General features: G+C 38.6%; 1 protein-coding gene across 2 annotated transcripts in view; it reads right to left on the bottom strand.

Annotated features, from left to right (window-relative positions):
- Positions 1 to 958: 958 nt before the first annotated feature.
- The window catches only part of LOC144652236 (FH1/FH2 domain-containing protein 3-like), a 45,714-nt gene continuing 28,338 nt past the window's right edge, over positions 959 to 18,334 (bottom strand). Inside the window, exons 9-26 of one of the 2 annotated variants that reach the window (XM_078512255.1) lie at positions 16,695 to 16,778; positions 16,500 to 16,559; positions 16,007 to 16,071; positions 15,194 to 15,228; positions 14,205 to 14,463; positions 12,952 to 13,220; positions 10,664 to 12,045; positions 9,801 to 9,965; positions 9,584 to 9,622; positions 8,906 to 9,088; positions 8,078 to 8,197; positions 7,579 to 7,740; positions 6,314 to 6,429; positions 5,979 to 6,053; positions 5,595 to 5,652; positions 4,759 to 4,899; positions 3,872 to 4,178; positions 959 to 3,153 (exon numbers count right to left, since the gene is read on the bottom strand). In XM_078512255.1, the coding sequence (XP_078368381.1) occupies positions 3,068 to 3,153; positions 3,872 to 4,178; positions 4,759 to 4,899; positions 5,595 to 5,652; positions 5,979 to 6,053; positions 6,314 to 6,429; positions 7,579 to 7,740; positions 8,078 to 8,197; positions 8,906 to 9,088; positions 9,584 to 9,622; positions 9,801 to 9,965; positions 10,664 to 12,045; positions 12,952 to 13,220; positions 14,205 to 14,463; positions 15,194 to 15,228; positions 16,007 to 16,071; positions 16,500 to 16,559; positions 16,695 to 16,778 (3,606 nt within the window). In that variant the 3' untranslated portion in view covers positions 959 to 3,067. The remainder of the gene's footprint in view (positions 3,154 to 3,871; positions 4,179 to 4,758; positions 4,900 to 5,594; positions 5,653 to 5,978; positions 6,054 to 6,313; positions 6,430 to 7,578; positions 7,741 to 8,077; positions 8,198 to 8,905; positions 9,089 to 9,583; positions 9,623 to 9,800; positions 9,966 to 10,663; positions 12,046 to 12,951; positions 13,221 to 14,204; positions 14,464 to 15,193; positions 15,229 to 16,006; positions 16,072 to 16,499; positions 16,560 to 16,694; positions 16,779 to 18,334) is intronic. The other variant, XM_078512257.1, reaches the window with a different exon arrangement.

The following is an 18,334-nucleotide window of genomic DNA, read 5'->3' as shown; positions in this document are numbered from 1 at the left end:
TGGTAATAGAGGGCAGACCCCTTAGCTTGAATGGTCAAAACATGATGGGCAATGAGCAATGGAAAGGTGCTCGCAAAAATCCCAAACGTGGAATTGTGCGCGCTTAATGTCATTAGTAGTCACTTCATGTGTTCAATTGGAAATCCGCGTACAAGCGTCGAGTAAAAAGTTTTTTTACACGACGAGAATATTCTCTCAATAGTGAAACGACAGAACTTTGTTAATGAGCAAAATGATCCACTGTTGATGAGCTAAATGGCCGATTTGGACAGTTTCTAACTCATTAACAAATTCTTATCGTTTCATGTCTAAACATCTCCGTGCGAGTATTAACGTCACAAGTATTTTACAATTGGAGAAACTCTTTTATGAATATTGAAACCTTATACAATAAACAAAATGGTCCACCTTGAAAATGGCTAGTTTATAACTCGTTTACAAATTCCTATTGTTTCAATATTCATGTATAAATATCGCCGTAAATGAAAGATTTCCCTGAAAATTGTGTTCGTGTTTTAAGGGCAATGACTCAGTGTCTAATATAAGTGTTAAAGTCAGAAGGTCCATAAGTCTTATACACTCAGAGAAATTCCTCTGAATATTAAAACAATCGAAATTCGTTGATGAACAAAATGGTCCACCATGAAATTGGCCAGTTTCTATTGTTTCAATATTCATGGCTAAATATCTCTGTCAGAAGGGGGATTTCCCGGATAATATGTGCGTGTTTTTAAAGTGTGCGAATCCATATCTATTGTGTGTAATGTTGAAGTCACAAGTCTTTTATTCTCAAAGAAATTCCTCTCTGGTTATTGAAACAATAGAAATCTGTTAATAAGCAGCCCCCCCCCCCCAAAAAAATGGTCCACCTTGAAAAATGGCCAGTTTCTAACTCATTAATAAATTCCTTTTGTTTCAATATTCGCGTGTATTAAAATATTAAAAAGCAATATGAGTATTGAAGTCACAAATCTTTTACTTTTAGAGAAAATCCTCTCTGAATATTGAAACAATCAGTTGATGAACAAAATGGTTCACCTTGAATATGGCCAGTTTGTGTAGTTTCTGTAGTTTCGCTAACAATAAAGAAAACATATTTCACTCCTCCTGGGCTGTCGGTCCCAGCTGAACACCAGAAAAATCGGGAGAAAAAATGTTACTTAGATGGGGAGTTTGTCTCTTTTTGAACATTTAAACAAACAACAACAAACAACGTACAAAGTGCTTCAAACATTGGGATCTTTATTAAAGATCACCCAAAGAGAATGTCTTAAGAAAATAAGATTTAATCAGCCAATCAACTGGCTACAGAATAGTACCTAACTGACATTATTATTTATAAAACTGGATAAAGAATCTATCGTTATCATTACAAAGCAACCCAGTTTTTTTTTACCTACAGTACCCCTTATAATTACAAAGATAATGAATCACTTCGTACTTCATGTATCCATATTTTCGTATCTACTAAAATAATTCTTCATTCTCCGAACGTGAAGCACAAGAAGGCCATTTTCTTGTCGCCTTTTATTTTATCTTCTAAAAGGATTTCTGACACAGAATTTTTTTATTTATGAGTTTAACTTGCAAAAAAGCAAACAAGACTCGTTTTAAAACAGACAGAAAAGGATACTTGAAAATGGCCTCATTGTTTACGTTTTGTGGAAGAAAAGTCGCATAACATGATAATTCACTATCAGGCTTTGCAAATAAATCTGTTACAAGACCCGCTTGTAGCCAGATAACGAACAAATACTGCACAGGTAAAATAAGTTGCTTGCGGAAAATAAACCATATATATACTAACCGACGAAATAAAACAAGTGGAACACAAGTATTTACCGCGAAGGAAACATAATCCGATAAGGCTTCTGTGATCCTAAGATAATCTTCGGACGACGTCGAGTTATAGCATTCTACTCAGAAAAAATTGGGCTTTAACTCTTTAGTTTCCAAGCATGAATGTTAAATCTCCCACTGAGTATTACCAGGAATTAGAAACCATCATTCTCTAGCCCGGAGAGGTATTGGCCAATTTCAAAAGCAGAATCAAACTACGAGTAACGAAATAACGTGTTTACAGCCCGCCTTTCATGACCTTCAGATGAAATTTTGGAAGCCTCGCGATACAGGCACAACAAGAAGCTTTTTGAGGGCTCTTTCAAAAGGAAAAAAGACCCACGATTACAGACCTCATGTAAACAATTTAGGGTGTCTACTATGAGCATTACGACTGTAAAATTTCGCTGTAAATAAAACTTACATTGCAACTTTATGTAATAACTAAGTACGATGTTGATGAACCTCGTTTCCCGGGTCTCTAGAAAGAGAGACCCTGGGGAAAAGAGACGCTGGGAAGGAGGTCGGATGTTGTTCGCTTAAAATGCATTTTGCCTCAGATTTCTTTGTAAGAGTTGGCTTGGCTTACATGAAAAAAACAAAATCTTTTCCATTCATTCTTTTGTAAAGTCCTCTAAGGTAAAACGATGTAAAACGAAGCTAAAATTTACCATCCTAAACATGCTTCATCGCAACTACATTATAGCGAACATCGCCATAAAAAAAGATTGAATCAAAGCTATACTCATTAAACCGGACATACGTCATCATTTGTTGATAGACTTCATACACTATACTGCGCATGGGCATTAAAAGATATCTAAAACTGACTTTGTATTAAAACCTTGTTTGTTTCGTATTCGGAGAACTAAGAAATCCGTCGCTTCTCAAAGTATTCCACTATTTGCCGAACTCTCCCGACGAGACAAGAATATATTACACAAGAAAATATCTACTAAAACTAGTCATTTCTTTTACTAAAAAATTGCCGGCAGCCAAAAAATAGGCCACCATTTCATGTTATTAAAAGCTGCGAGAAAAGATAACTATACAATGTCCTAAAAATTACAATTTATGTACAAATATCCAAATTTGGCTTTCGCTTTCACTATAAAACAACCCCACAGAAGTCCCTGTTCACAACAGACTGCCTTGCAATAAAATATCACATAAAACTATTTCTTTGTATAAAATATAAATTCTGTATATTAAGTTAAGTTGACTGGCGTCATTTGCTTTCAATATTGTCCAAATACTGTTTAGTAAGCTTTTCCATATCCTCAGGGCTGATACCGCTCTTGAGTGTCCTGCGAGCTGCAAGGAAATAAGTAAGTAAAATAAGTAAGTAAATCAGAGTGCTGAAATTATCACTAGGAACAACTGGAGGGTATCAATCTTCCCTAGTACGTCAAGATAACATTTTCTGGTTGATTAAATCCTTAATTCTCCTCACCTCCTGCGTGACATTGTATTGATATTGTAAGGAGAAAATTGTTATTGATCACTCCCTGCAATAACGTTATCTGTCCAAAAAATTGTTCTTTTTGTTTTAATCGTTTGGAGACAATTTATTTACTACTCGTTTGCAAAGTCATCGTTTTAGAATTATTATACACTGCTTTGACAGCTTTACAAATGTAGCATAAACGTGTTAAATTATTCACGAGTATAGTTAGTTAACGTTCTCAACCTCCTTTAACTAACCAACTTTGTCCCTTTATAGTTTGTAACACCTCGTTTGTGATTGTCTACCTTAGTAAACAATTACAGAAAATTTGGAGGTAAAGTTCCCTCCAAGGGAAACGAAAATTGGTTAAACAAATCGGGGATAAAATTGCAGGGTTAAACTGACGGAAGGAAACCGACTTTTGGTTCGAGTTATCGCAAGGTTCAATAAAAATCAAGATCTCCACTAGGTTTTGTGCATTAGAAAGAAATCGTGATAGTTCCGTAGAATCCTTCCAAACCCTCGAAACAAGGAGCTTACGTGACAATCTTCCCGTCCCTCCCCTCCCGTCTAACTCCTACTAACCTGATTTTCTATTCGACGCTCTCGGCCGCTTGCGTCCTTGTCGTGTCCTTGAGTCCGGTACAGTGGCAGATTTGGCCAGAGTGTTGATGACCTCATCCGTGGTATCATCCGGGAATTCATCCAGTGTTTGTATTCCTGAGTTAGTGCGTGACGTTCCAGCGCTCTTCACTCTGTTCCGTGTTCCTGGTAGCGTGGCGCTTTTCAGTTTTTCTTTCGCATTTTCTGCCTCGTCTCCATTGGATATCAAAGCTTTGCGGAAGGCTTCGATGTTTTCCTCAGCGGACACCTTGGCTGCTGCCGAGTAGGACTGGGAGCAACGTGAAAAAGAATGTTACGTCATACCTCCGAATTTCCATGGAAACAACAAGTGATAGGCTGTCGAGCAACGTGAGCGAAACCGGAAAATGCGTGATATGGGTCATAAAGCACCCGCTCCAGTCACGTTAACACTGGTGTCGCTTTATTTTTTTTTATTTTACGCATTCTCCGGCTTCGGTCACGTCGACGAAATCCGAACATTCTGCAAAACAATTTCTTTTTTTCTCTTCAAAAAATGCTCAGCTAAGCTTGACGTCATCTAGACATTTTTTTTACAACGGAAACCCGACTACTTCTAGCTGTTTTGCAGTTTGTGGAATGCTAGAACGCGCAACAGTTAATTTTCCCCTTCGTTTAGACTAAGCAAGTAACGTAAAAGTATTTGTGCGCAATTTTGCTGAACACCCTTGAAAGACGTGAGATTTCAGCCGAAAAATCAAAATTCAATACTAATGCAGAGACGAATAGCATATCATTGGTATAGAAGCTTTCGTCTCTAGTCTCAAAAGTTTCTTTCGTCAGGCGCGCGAGAGGTATGTTTATTGAATTAACTTTCACTAAGTTCTTACCTCAGTTTCTGTGATAAGTTTCCCTCTTGTCTTGCTTCGTTCTCTCAAGTTTTCTCTCTTTTTCTTCATTTGAATCACTCGTTCTCTCGTTGTTCGGTACTCCAACGAAAACTCACTGATAATCTTACAAAACTCGTTGACCTATTGTAAAAAAAGGATATATTAATTACACTGCAATTAACGCGTATTATAAGCACATTCCTTGCGATATTAATACACTGAGAAGCAGAGAAGTGCAGAGAAAAAGACAATCAAAACCAACATTAATAGAAATGTAAAGAAAGCAATGATAGTGAGAAGCGCGGTGGCTTAATGGTTAGTGAGCTGGACTCCGGATTGAGCGGTCCGGGTTCGAGCTCCTGCCAGGGTCATTTTATTGTGTTCTTGGGCAAGACACTTTACTCTCATAGTACTTCTTTTCACCCAGATGTATTAATGGGTACCGGCGAAATTTAATGCTGGGGGAACCCTGCGATGGACTAGTATCTCAACCAGGGGGGGGGGGGGGGGGTAGAAATACTCCTAGTCGCTTCATGCTACAGAAACCGGGATAAGCTCCGGCCTGTATGGGCCACTAGGCTCGAACGCAGACAAATAGAAAGCAGTTATGGATATTTGTGCAATGAGCTTAAAATGGAGATTAACAAATATGGATTATTCTCCAGGCAATAAATTACGGTTTGCCTCTTTTTTAGACTTTTTTCATCAATAAGCATCATTTTCCACGCTTAAAAAAAGTTGCCCATTCTATCCATTTGCTGCACGTTCTATCCATATTAACTGCGCTGGGAAAATGTTTAATGAAAAGTAAAGAATTTATAAAGAAATGTTATTACCTTTGTCTTCTTTGCTACACTTGAACTTAGTCCTAAGTACAACAACAACTTGTCGAATCTACAAGAAAGAAATCATGTTGTTAAAACACGTATTCATTACTACATTAAATTCAATACTTATTCAAGCAGTTATAAACCTTAAATCGTACTTCGCATGCAACTATTCCCTTGTGTTCTTTTTCTTCAAAATTTATAATTATAATTGTTGTTTTAACTTACACCGACTAATGATTTTAATGAGAAGTTTGAGTATAATTGTAATTAAAAGTATAGTGTTTTTAGGTAGGATCGTAATGCAGTGTGATTTTTCCGAGTCTTTTCGGGATTCTCCGAGCAGTTTCCGTAAACATTCGGCTCAATCGAAAAGCAGAACGGATTACAAACCTGTTGATGACTCGTCTATGGACGACTTTCAGGATAGTGCTTCGCTCCTGAGCGTCTGCTAAAAACTCGCTCATCCTGGCAAAGAAACAGCACCCAAGCTTGTAAATTCGATACAAAACCTCTCAGGCAACCAAAGAGCTTACAATGTTCCACATTCATTACACACTCTGAACATTCTAGAGCACTACTCACCCATAAATTACTTTTTCTTGGGAGGTCAACAACAAAACAAAAAGCCTAAAAGTTTTTCCGTTTAATAAATACAGAACGGTGACTCTAAAAGCAGTGCTACAGCATAACCAGGGTCACATTCTGTATAACAGTTTTTAACTTACTTGCTTTTAAGTTGCTTGGTGCTATCGTGTTTGGCGACAATACTTAAATATTCCCAGGACTTCTTGCAGTTTTCACGTAGCTTCTTTAAATTGTCAAGCACGACATCAAAGTCCACCTGTATGTGAAAACACATGTTTAGTACGCAGTAAGGAAACTAGGGGTTCTAAATAAGCCTACTATTGGCTACTTTCACGCTATTTTCAGTGTTCCGTATCATTATAACGCGAAAGTAAAATATATTACATGTAGTACCCTGATTTCACTGGTTATTCTTGCGAAAATATTCAAGCAAAATGGCCGGTTAGGAAGAATTGAATTCCCCCACTGAAGACATAGGGCTATAAGAATAGAATTTTTAATCTTGTTTTCCCCGCTCCTTCTATTACGCAACTCGTAAAATATTCAGGCTTATTCTCGTCAAACCATCAAATTTAAGGACTATTTATCTAAGTTTCAGTTAAGTTCAAGTCAGTTGACTCCCGATAACTCGAACCTTGAAGGGAATTTGAAAATGGTTCGAGTTATCGGGAATTGAAAAAAATACGGAAATAAGGAAAAAGGATGTTTACTGATTTTCTATTCATAGAAATGAACAGTGAAAAAAAATTTAATAAGCATAGGAAGCAGAAAGGAAAATAAAATCAGAATAGAACGAAGAAAAAATCTGCGAATGCAGGTTTCAAAGAGAACAACGCAGACAGAGTTATCGATTTCCTTCTCGAGAAAAAGTCAGTATGTGATCCTTTACAGTTTTCTAAGGTCGGATTTGGAAGAATCGGTATCAACCCCCACACCCAGGCCTCCACAAACAACTGAACGTCTGTAGCACGTCAATGGCGGGCACAGTTCGCGTTTTGAGGGGCGTTCTAACTCGAACTTTTATATTTTCAACTTTTGGACTACAGCACACTGTTTGTTTTGACTTGACATGTATTACATACATGGTTCGAGTTATCGAGGGTAAAATTATATAGAAAAGACTGAGGGAAACGAAAGTTGGTTCGAGTTAGCGGGAGATTCGAGTATCGAGGGTTCGAGTACCGAGGGTAAAATTAAGTAAATGTTTAACGGAAATCCAGGGAAATCGATTTTCGTTCGAGTTAGTGCGAGGTTCGAGTTAGCGAGGGTTCGAGTTATCGGGAGTCGACTGTAGTTCAACTGATGGACTAGTCAGTCAGTCAGTCAGTCAGTCAGTCAGTCAGTCAGTCAGTCAGTCAGTCAGTCAGTCAGTCAGTCGTCAGTTTCTTGTGTACAATCCACGTACCCTGGAGCAGCGATGTAAGGCGCCCAAATCACTGTAAAAATCAGACGAGTTAGGAAACTTCTCCATCACCATACAACACAAGTGATACAGTAACGACTGCTTGTGAACCGTGTCTTTGACTTCAGGTACTTTGGCAAGGTAGTCAAGTTGAAATCCTTTAACCTACAACAAAAACAACAGTTTTTATTTCTCCACATCAAAAATTTATTAACTACCAATTATATTTTATCGCTGTTTTGGAGATTTTCTAGTTACTTCCCGGGGGATGTTACGGAACTCGACGAAATGCAAACATCCGAGATAAGTTGTTGTCATCTAAACAGAAGTTAACTTATCTTTCAATACTTGAGCCAATACAGAACAGAACGATGATTCGTTTTTACTTTTGTGCTGCAGTTTTCATCTAAGCTAAGGACTATATTAGTACTTATAGGCATTCGAACGATCAAGACGAAAAGGAAATGATCCATAAACAGCTACACAGTTCTTGTCCACAAACCTTTTTCCCATTTAAAAAGTTTCCTATGGCAAGAAGAGTTGCCAAGATGTGCTTGAACGTTTCGTTATGGTGAAGTTCTTGAACGGACTCCTTCAAGTCCATCAGCGGCTCTGCTACCTCCTGCAAGGCGAAGTTAGTAGTTTAATAATTTGACAAGTTAATTTAAGCACTATTGTGCTAATTGAGGACACTAAATAAACAAACAAATATCGTAAATGCACAGAAACTTGTTATAATTCCAACAATTTTCTACGCGAAAAACACAACTTTCGTCGCGCACTCGAAGGTTTGCGAAATTTTCGTAAAAAGCATTCGGAGGGTTTCCGATTTCTACTATCCAATCACAGGGCTGCAAATAACAGTCGGTCATCGGACATTGGCCGACCAAAATGTGCTCATGTCTGACGAAATCCCAAGTGTGATCGGACATGATGTCTGGACAAAATTTTTGATCGTAAATCATTTTACGCCAACATTGGATAAAATTTAACCTTTTGTTTTTGGTGATGTCCGACCAAAACTTTGTTTTGTCCGACCAAGATGGTGTCTTCGTAGGACATATGTCCTTTCAAGTGAAAAAAATATTTGCAGCCCTGCAATCAAACCTAGCACGGACACCTTAGGGTACTCCGAAAGGTGACACGTCAGCATGACGTCATACGGAACATCATGTTGCTTGACAACTCCTCGCAGACGAAAATCGCGGGCTCGGCTAATGCTCCGAGAATAAATTTGTACCAAACACAGGTCCCAACACTATACCTGTTTCTTGTTTATTACACATTATACAAAACAGACTAAACATCTCAAGAATGTTTCGTGTCTCACCCTTTCCAGCTGATCATAGTCAAGTTTAAAAGACCACAGATGAAGGCGCGGGGCCAGCTCGTTTATAGATGACATTGTCAGTAAAAACTGCTCGGCTGATCCAAGAGGCAGGTCAGGGTTTGACATTTGTGCTTCTTGTATCTTGGTCTTCTCTTCCGCTGTTGGTTGTAGCTGGAGCAATTTCTACAAGAACAACAAACAATATATTTAATAAAAGTTCCGTTTTTTCTATTGATGTTGGAATGGAACTGCTGCCTCAAAACATGAATGCTTTAAAGATCCTAAATGCTTTCCGCGTAAGTTGACGATAAGTCGTGTAAACGGTTTTCAAGTGAACGCAATTCACGCGCCACTTTGGAAAGAAATGAAGACCTGGGAAAGAATTTAAAATGAATCAAAATTGATCAGTAGCAATGTTGGAACATAAGTAGCTTTACGAAGATGAAATGTGTATAGGTGAAAAATGTCCAAACTAAAAGCTTTATTATCGACAAAATCCCGTACAAGAGCTGTTTTTGGAAGCTTTTAATTCAACTTCCGTTCAACCAAACAGATTTTCAAGGTAACGAAAACAGGTACTCCTCTCCGTCACTAAGTGACCAATACGTGAACACGTATGATATTAAAACAATATCTAGTAACAGAAGTGTTAGCAGAAGTATCAGCATTGCTGAATACCTTAACTGTAGCGCTGGAATTAAACGGTTGTCCAGTTCTCTAGAACAAAAAAAGGATTAAGCTCCCTGCTATCATTAGATTACCACTTAGAACTCAAAATGGGATTTTAAAAAAAACTCGGCGGGTTGTAACGCAAAGTCCCCCTCCAGTTGTGTTCGTCACGCAATAACGTGTCATGTGACGACCCAGCTAAGAGTATGTAACGCATAACACTTACATCAATTCCTTCTCTGTCAATCACGGCGCTATCCATTCCAAGAATGGCCTGCTTCAAAGCTCTGATGGGCGGTAACTTGGTCAAACCAATGTTGATTGCTTGAGATCGCTTCATTTCCAGAACCACTATTTCCTTTTTCTTGTCTTTGTCCTCCCCTTCGCACTTCTACAAGGAAACAAGCAAAAAAAACTTTGAATTGCAATGTGTCAAATACCTGAACTTCATTCGAAATATAAAATAATTAAATGGCATTCGACATTCAAGCTTTCATCTTTTAACTAGCTGGAGTTGATCTTGGTAGTCCCAAGTTCAGCTTCTTTACCACGCTTTGTTGACGGCCAACTGCCAAGCTTCCCGCCAGTTCTCAGATATACGTTCCCCTTTTTTAACGAGTTGGTTAAATTGTTTTTGTTATGATCACACAACAAAAATATCGATCCGGCGAAACCGTAGTGCTTACCATTTAGCCGCGAAAACGGGAATTTTCGGTTGGAATGCAAATCGTAAGGTTAATTTTCCCAGAATTCCGGTTGAACTAGTGGACAAAATCCATAAGGTTGTCCTGCGATTCCGGTTGGAACGAACCGATGAATTTCCCCTACCATTTGCACGGTTCCCAAGTTCGAGTCTCACATCAACGGAAAACAATGACAAGAAACCGAATTACAAATGATAAGCGCAATCTTTTCGGTTGGTTTGCTGATTTCGGAAAAACCATTTCTATTATTCAATAGTCATCCCAGCCGGTTCCTTCCGACGAATGGTAAGCACCCCGTGTTAGGGCAGTGCAATTCTAAAATTACGCTTTCAAAGCATTCATCATAAAAGCAAATAGAATCACTCTTTAAACACAGTTGCTTTACCTTAATTTTTGCCGTCGTCTTGTTCTCAAACAAATGCTCTAGTTTCTTGGTGTCAATGTCCACAGAATCAATACTTCCCCAAATTGTCTTGTTTACACCATTAATAAGAGGCGAGTTCTTAACTTCTTGCCAAAACAACCGAACCAACTTTTTCTTTGGGTTAGCGTCATTTAACGAAGGCGCCTTTGGAAGTCCTGGGGGAGGGGGTGGGGGAACAGCACCACCAGGGGGTGGAGGGGGAGGTGGAGGTCCACCAGGAAAGGGGGGAGGGGGAATTGGGATTCCAAACATCGGAACTCCCCCATGGGGATGTGCATCTGTTTCATCTCCTGTAGTCGACGCAGAATCAAGAAATTCGTCTTCATCGTCCTCTAGTTCAGTGAAGTTAAAGTCATTTACAATGAGTTTTCGTTTAAGTATTATCATTCTCTCCCATTCGAGTTCCTTTTGGATGGCGGCTTCTTCCGCTGCCCTCCTAGCTGCTTCTTCTTCTTGTCGTTTTCGTTCTTCTTCCTGCTTCTTTCGAAGCTCCTCCTGTTTCCGAGCCTCCTCTTCAGCAGCAGGGTCCGGTTTCTCCACAGAAGGCTGCTTCATAAGACTCGATTTTGCCTTCTGTAACAATCCTTCAAACTCGCCTTCAGGTGCATTGGACGGTGTTTCGTTTTCCTCGTCAACTTCAATGCAACCACTCAATCTTTTCACAGCCTCAGAAACTAAATTATCAACTGCCAGCAGATCGGGTTGTCTCTGAGCCCCTTCATCATTCTCCCCTGGTGATAACAACTGCTGTTTTCTGTCATGAACCGAATCACCTACAGATGACACATTGCCATCGACACCTTTACGTTCTGTGTCGTCTGTGGACTTTTGCTGCCCGTATAACATGTTCAACATCATTTTCTTGTTCGGAAACCCTGGAAACCCTTCACAAATGCTTGATCGTTTTTCAGGGTCTGCCACACTTGATCGTCGGGCGTCACTTACAGAACTAGTTGAACTAGTTCTTCGGTCTGACGGGCTAGAAGTCTTTACATGATCCTCGGAAATTCGTTCATTTTTTGTGTTGTCATTTAAATCGTCATTACTTGAACCAAGTTTATCGTCGGTGTCTTCACTTTCATCGCTAGTTCTTTGATCTGAAGACCCGTTGTGATCTATATTATTTACCAAAGGTTCCGTGTCTTTCTTTTTAACCTCTGGAGTCTTTTTCCTACTTACAGCCGAAACAGCCATTTCTTTCCTGCGTGGCACAGTTTTTTCTTCTTTCTGTTCTAAAGTATCATTCTTGTGACTCGATGCCTCAGCCTTTGGTTGCCTACCAGAATCCTCATGTGGTCGGGATTTTTCCTCTCGATTTCCTTTTGACTTGTGGCTGGGTTGCTCTGTAAGTATTGGAAATAATAAATCAGAGAGAGAACAACGTGAGAAATTCAAAGAAACTTTTCTAACAGCCCACGGGATGCACATTTTATCAACTTAATATCGTAGCTACAAATAATGAAGTAATGTCGTCTGTCACACTATGTAGTCACGCGATCCTCATCGCACGTGACTACATCGGGTGACAAACGACAGTTCTTTCTTATAATCCCAACCAAAAAAAAACAAAACACATCATACAATTCTATGTTCTTTACCACGATGAATAACCACAAGATTTTTACGACATCGTAAATAGTGTTTTCATTAAGCACTCTATAATTCCAGTTGTTAAAAACAGCCAAATATCTGACTTTGTAAAATAAGAGGAGAACCTATTAAAAAGCACCTTCGAAAACGACAACAGAAAATTATTACAAAATGGTTAATTCTTAATACATTAGTCATATTTCTCCGTAAAGCTAAATCGAAGAACTATTTTCAGCATTTACATTTACAGATACAGTGCTGGCTGCCCCAAAATCAGTTGCTATGGCAATCACTACAATAAACAGTTAAAAACTTTAGTTAAGCAGTTTGGCTCGTTTGGGTACATACAGGTCGAAAAAGGCGCAAAAACACAAGCATTTAGACCGTATTGAAATTGCAAAAATCTAAGGGCCTGATTACATGGCGAATTTCAGCCCAAGCAAACGAGCTGAAAACCTCATGTAATCGTATTTTCAATTTCAGCCCGGGCTGAAAGTGAGCTTGCGGATGCGCAGTGGTGGTTTTCAACGAAAGAAAATGGCGGCCGGATTGATTGATTGATTGATTGATTGATTGGACGATAATTATTCGGTTTTAAAAGTGTTCAACCTGGGCTGAAATTCCCTAACAGTCTGAAACCATCCAAACTCATAGCTCACCCTCTGCTTGCGGCTCCTCATACTTGAATCTCCTCCGGGGTAGGGTGGGTGAGCTCCTGGGTGAGCTCCTAGGAGAGGGGCGTGGGGATGAGCGAGGTGACCGTGGTCTGCTGTTAGTTGGTGAAGACACTTCTAAGTTATTTCTGTCGTTTGTGTTGGTTTTACTATCGCTTCTGTGTCTGCTCCTCTCATTCTTATTGGAAGCTGCAGGCTCGTCTTGTTCAGGGTCGGTTATTCCCAGGGCAGCTCGTCTGGCTGCACGGCGCTCCCTGCACAAAACAGCAATTGTTTCAGGTGAGAAAACCTCTGAGTGAACTACAGCATAGAAGAGATTTTAATACAGCTAAACATTTCCATACAGTCTCTATAAAGCAGGCACATTCCTACTAAAACCCCCATATAAATTCTTTACAAACATGCTGGGAAATATGGACATCGCTCTAACATGGAGAACGGGGCACCATGGGTGATGACACTCTATCTCTTTGTTACAAACAAAACTTAAAAACTAATTAAACCCCTCCTTTTTTTCTTTTCTTCTGATTTTAAACACCACTAACAAAGACTAATTTTCATTCTAACCCAACCCCCCTTCCCCTTTTCCTTTCTTCCTTTTCTTACTAATAACCTTTCAATGTCGATTTTTCCTATTTGTTTATTTTGAATTTTTATTTCATTAGTGTTTTCACAACTTTGTGGTGATTTAGCTGCATTGTAGTTTGTTGTTCCCTCAAAGTTGTGCTCAACTTAACACTAATCCCTTAATATGCATATTTTTATTTTTATTTCGTTTCTTTTTGTTGCACCACCTTGTGGTTGACGTGGCTGCATTGCAGTTTGTTGATCCCTCAGCATGGTGCTTTATCTAACAATTTAACATCATTTTTATTTTGTTCTTATTTAATTTTATGCCTACTACACTTCCAATCCACACACCCTTTCCCTACTACGTTACCTACTGTTTCAGTGGAGACTTGGGAACCCTTTTATTAGGCGATCCCATACTTTTACACCTGAAATGCCACAAAAGGTTGCTAGATTAATCTACTGATTTTTTTTTCTTTTTTTTTTCCTTTTTTGGGACATTCAGAACCAAACGACTCGCACCAATCAAGCTTCACCTTCCTTTGTTTCGGATGTCCCATTATGTAACTTGGGTCGTGAAAAGGGCCTATTCTCGAAGCTCTGACCCAAAACTCCCTGTACTCCAGTTTACTTTTTAAGTAATTATAAATGATGAACCAAACACATACTTTCTTGCCAGGCGATTTCTAGTTTTCTCGTCCAATTCAGATTCTGTTGATGATGACGGTGTTGTACTAGCTGATGTCTTAACTGGTGAAGCAGGAGGCTCTACTTTGACAGCGGTCCCCACATTAGGGGCACTGGCGACCTTGTGCATTGAGCCCTCCCTGTTTCGTGCTCCTGGAGGTGCCAACAAGTTATCCTTTGTGATGCACGATACATCAATTTGACTGACAGAGTTGTGTCTCCGACTGCGTCTTCTGTCACCTATGGGTTTAAATAAATTATTTTAAACAAAAAAAACTCTTTTGAGTGAAGATGAAAATAATGTTTACGTTCTTAAGGAGCTAGATCTTCGTATTTGCGAGAAATCTGTTAATTTCTTCATTGTTTTAATACGAACTCTAAATTTCAAATGATGATATTTTCAAGCATTATAAATAGCATTTTCATTCTAATTGAAAGAAAATTGAAAAAAGTCGGGCTGAAGTTTTTCAAGTTCACCCAAAATGTCATCTCTTTTAATCTTCTTCAATTTTGTCCGTCCATGCCCCTTATCGGCTTTTCTGTGTTTCTTTTGAGTTCTTCTATAGCTGTAAATCTTTTTTGTGATATTTCAGTTAATTCAAAGACCAGTAAATCGGTCTTAAATTGTGTATAATTGTATGAAAGACTACAGTTACACTTGTCATAGTCTGCTTTTCCTTTGCAGAACGTCAGAAACCTTTGTTGTGCCTTTATCAATATGTAATTTCTTCTAACAATATCAATGCATTACCCCAAAAAAATTACCAAAATCTATAATAAGTATTTTGACCAGACAAGTAACGAGAATTACAGAATCATCAAATCAAATACTAAGAGTATATTGTATATCTGTATATTTCAAGAAAGTAAATCAGATAAAAGCTTGTTTTGGAGCATTTGACTGAACTCGGTGTACAGACAGAACAAAATTCTCGACATTACTGTGAATTGTGTATTGAACAACTCTTACCTGTGGCATAAGATGTTGTTGTTCTTTTTCTTTGTCTAAGGAGTAAAAGAAACACAGTGTTCATTAGGGCAAAGACAATGTAAATAATAGAGTTGATTCAGATATGCAAATGACTGCACTGTCTTCTGTAATGGGCGAGTTCAAATTTTTCGCTAAACCAGCACTGTGAAAATTGGGATTGGTTCATAGACAACTGTCAGCAACTTTGACATCAATTTGCTTTGTAAACAATGAATTATGACAGGTACTCACAATTTTTATTATCATAATGCATGTACCTATTTTGCAGTTTATTATAACGTTGACAAGTTTATTTTCAATGTGTCCCCAGACGTGGTGGGCAGAGTTATCTGCACATGTCTTTTACAAAAGGGAATGTAATCCCTTTTCCTTTTTTGCTTTCCCTTGTCTGATATTTACATTAGGTGATTTGCTTCAGGGACGGCGGAGCCGGGGGCGCTGGGGGGGGGGGGGGGCTTTAGCCTCCCACTTTTACAGAAAAAATAAAGAATTAATAGGAGAAAAGCCCCTTAAGCCCCCCACTTCAAGTCACTAGTCAGCCCCCCCCCCCCAGTTGGAAAAATGCTCCGCCGTCCATGTGATAATGTTTGCGTTTTAGTCTGTTAGACTAACAAAACAGCAACAACTGCTAGTGTTGCAACAAAAGTTATGGTTTTGACTTGCTGAAAAACAGAAACCCATCAGCCAAAGCAGCCAAAGTTTTCTGATCACATTAATCTGGTGTCAATTCCCATTACCGGTAAGTTAATTATTGTTTCCAACAAAACAATGTGTTAGCAAGTTATTTTATACCTTATCGATGGAGAGGTTCCAAATGCTGGGAATTCTTCGTCACCATCTTCAATTCGGAGCGCCGTCTAAAAATTGAGTGCAGCAGATTGAGAGATTTAGTTGAAACTTAGCAAATTATTGACTAATGCAAGTACACTATTATGTAAGTACTGAAAGACTTAATTAATACTAAAATTCTAAAGCCGAAGAAAAACATTGAGTTCAATGTTGATACCCCTGCTACAGTGTCAAACATTATTTTATTATACACTTATAATATTCATGTATTGTGTCAACTATAACTCTTCAATTCTAAAACAACATTATTTATAACTGCAAACTGAATGGCGATTTCAGCTGCCCAACCTTTTAGACAGCCTTATGGAAACTATGCGACCAACCCTTGATGTTTTATGTTACTTGCATAGAATTTTGCTGACAAGTGGATGTTGCATTTTTGATTAGTGAAGCCTGCTATAATTACAATTACATTTACAACACAAAGAACACATACCTCATAAATATTAAATTGCTCCACCAAATCAATATTTGTGCCCTGGCGTTTTTGATGCATCTGAAAATGGACAGCAAACATTTAAAACTCACTAACATACACTGTACATGGGTAACTCCACTTTTTCTACAAATCAAACAACAATCAGTGGATGAAATGTGATAATGATGATGACCTTTGACTTTCAGTTATTACCTTTATAATCTGTTCCATTCCTTGTTCTTCCAGTGCATCAGTTATGTCATAAAAACCATCTTGGCTTGGTGTGGCGTACAAAACCTTGAAAACATCATCAAATCAATCAGTTAACAACTGCACAACTTAATAGAGGTTGGGTGCCTGGATAAGTTATAATGATGATGATAATGATGATGATGATGATGATGATGATGGCTTTATTGGAAGTGCTTCCAAAAGGTTGCTCTTCAACTTCCAATAATAACATCAAGGGCTTCTGCTTTTGGCAGCCAGCGTCTTAACTGAATAATGCCCTCATGGCTGGCCCAAAGACGTAACCCAGCCATGAGCCCCCACGCAAAGGAAAACAAAAACAGGCACCAATCACATTGAAGTATCAGTAGAAAGAAAAAAATAGGGCCCCAATGGGTCCATGTGTTTTGCTGCTAGAGCAAAGTCTTAGGGAACATGTTGATGAAAGACAAGTGAGTCGAGATTGAAATCCAACGTCTTTTATTGTCTGTCACTTGTGTGCAGGTTAATAATTGCACTATATTGTAGTCACTTTGTGTTAATTCAATCCTGATAATTTTACTGATCAAAATTCAGAAATTATAAATAATCGCACGCGCACCGGCGTACAACAACAGAAAGACGGCGTTGAACGTAACGCAAAGTTCATTTTGAAAGCGAAAGTTTACAAATAATTATTATCATTCGTCAGTCATCCCTTCACGCATGAACACTCGTCGAATTTCAGTGTCTTCACAACAAGATCGGAAGATCGATAAGGACCAATTGTTGATTCTGCGAAAGTTCGTTTTCTTAAAGTTTTAGAAATTTGTGAAGTTGGAGGATTCACTGAGGACTGCGTAGCCGAAGATGCAGTGGCTCGCTGGACATCAAATTCTATTTTTCACGGCGTTTAATTAATCTTCACAAAATAAACATGTGGCGCCAGCGTGGCAGTCAAAAATTCATTTTTCAAAAAACTTTCCCTTTCCAGCTATTTTAGCGGGGCTTATACTATAGTACCTACCTGTCAGTCGTAGAAAAGCTGAAATTTAAGGATGAACTGTTTATTAAATGAAGACCGTATTATTTTTTAATAACTAGTAAACAAACTGGTCGCCACGCATTTAAACACGAACTGACGAATGTTGCATCTGATGCAGTGAATCTGGTGAATGAGAACTTCCTTTAATATTTCTTTGTTTTCGACGGTGTGAACCACTGAATAAGTTTCTTTCCCATTGTGATGTTACTAGTATTAATTCGTTTCTAGCTGTCTTTTATATAGCTCGAATACAGCTACAATTAGCGGTGCAGCCTACCACCAGCTGTCTTTGCGTGACAAGTTACACGTTCATACATTTTATTTTAAAATATGAAGTTCAGAGTTAATACAGTACTAGTATGCTGTAGACAGTGTAGACAAGGTGAGGGTAAGTTTATTTTCAAAGCGAAAGTTTACAAACTGTGCACTAACCGGTCCTTTGGAGAAAATATTTATGACCTTCGGCGAGGTTCCAAGTCTTCGCTCTTTTCGTAAATGATGAAAACTGCAGAATAATTTTCTCATAAAACTGGAGTGGTCGCGCCACAGTTTGTTTTCTTTCCCAATGCGATATACTTTTAAATCGGTTTTCTGTTTTCCA

The sequence above is a fragment of the Oculina patagonica genome, chromosome 4 (genome assembly GCF_052425735.1).
Source record: "Oculina patagonica isolate OP01 chromosome 4, crgOcupat, whole genome shotgun sequence".
Lineage (NCBI taxonomy): Eukaryota > Metazoa > Cnidaria > Anthozoa > Scleractinia > Oculinidae > Oculina > Oculina patagonica.
The sequence above is the reverse complement of the archived record's forward strand: the minus strand, read 5'-3'. Positions and strand labels throughout refer to the sequence as shown.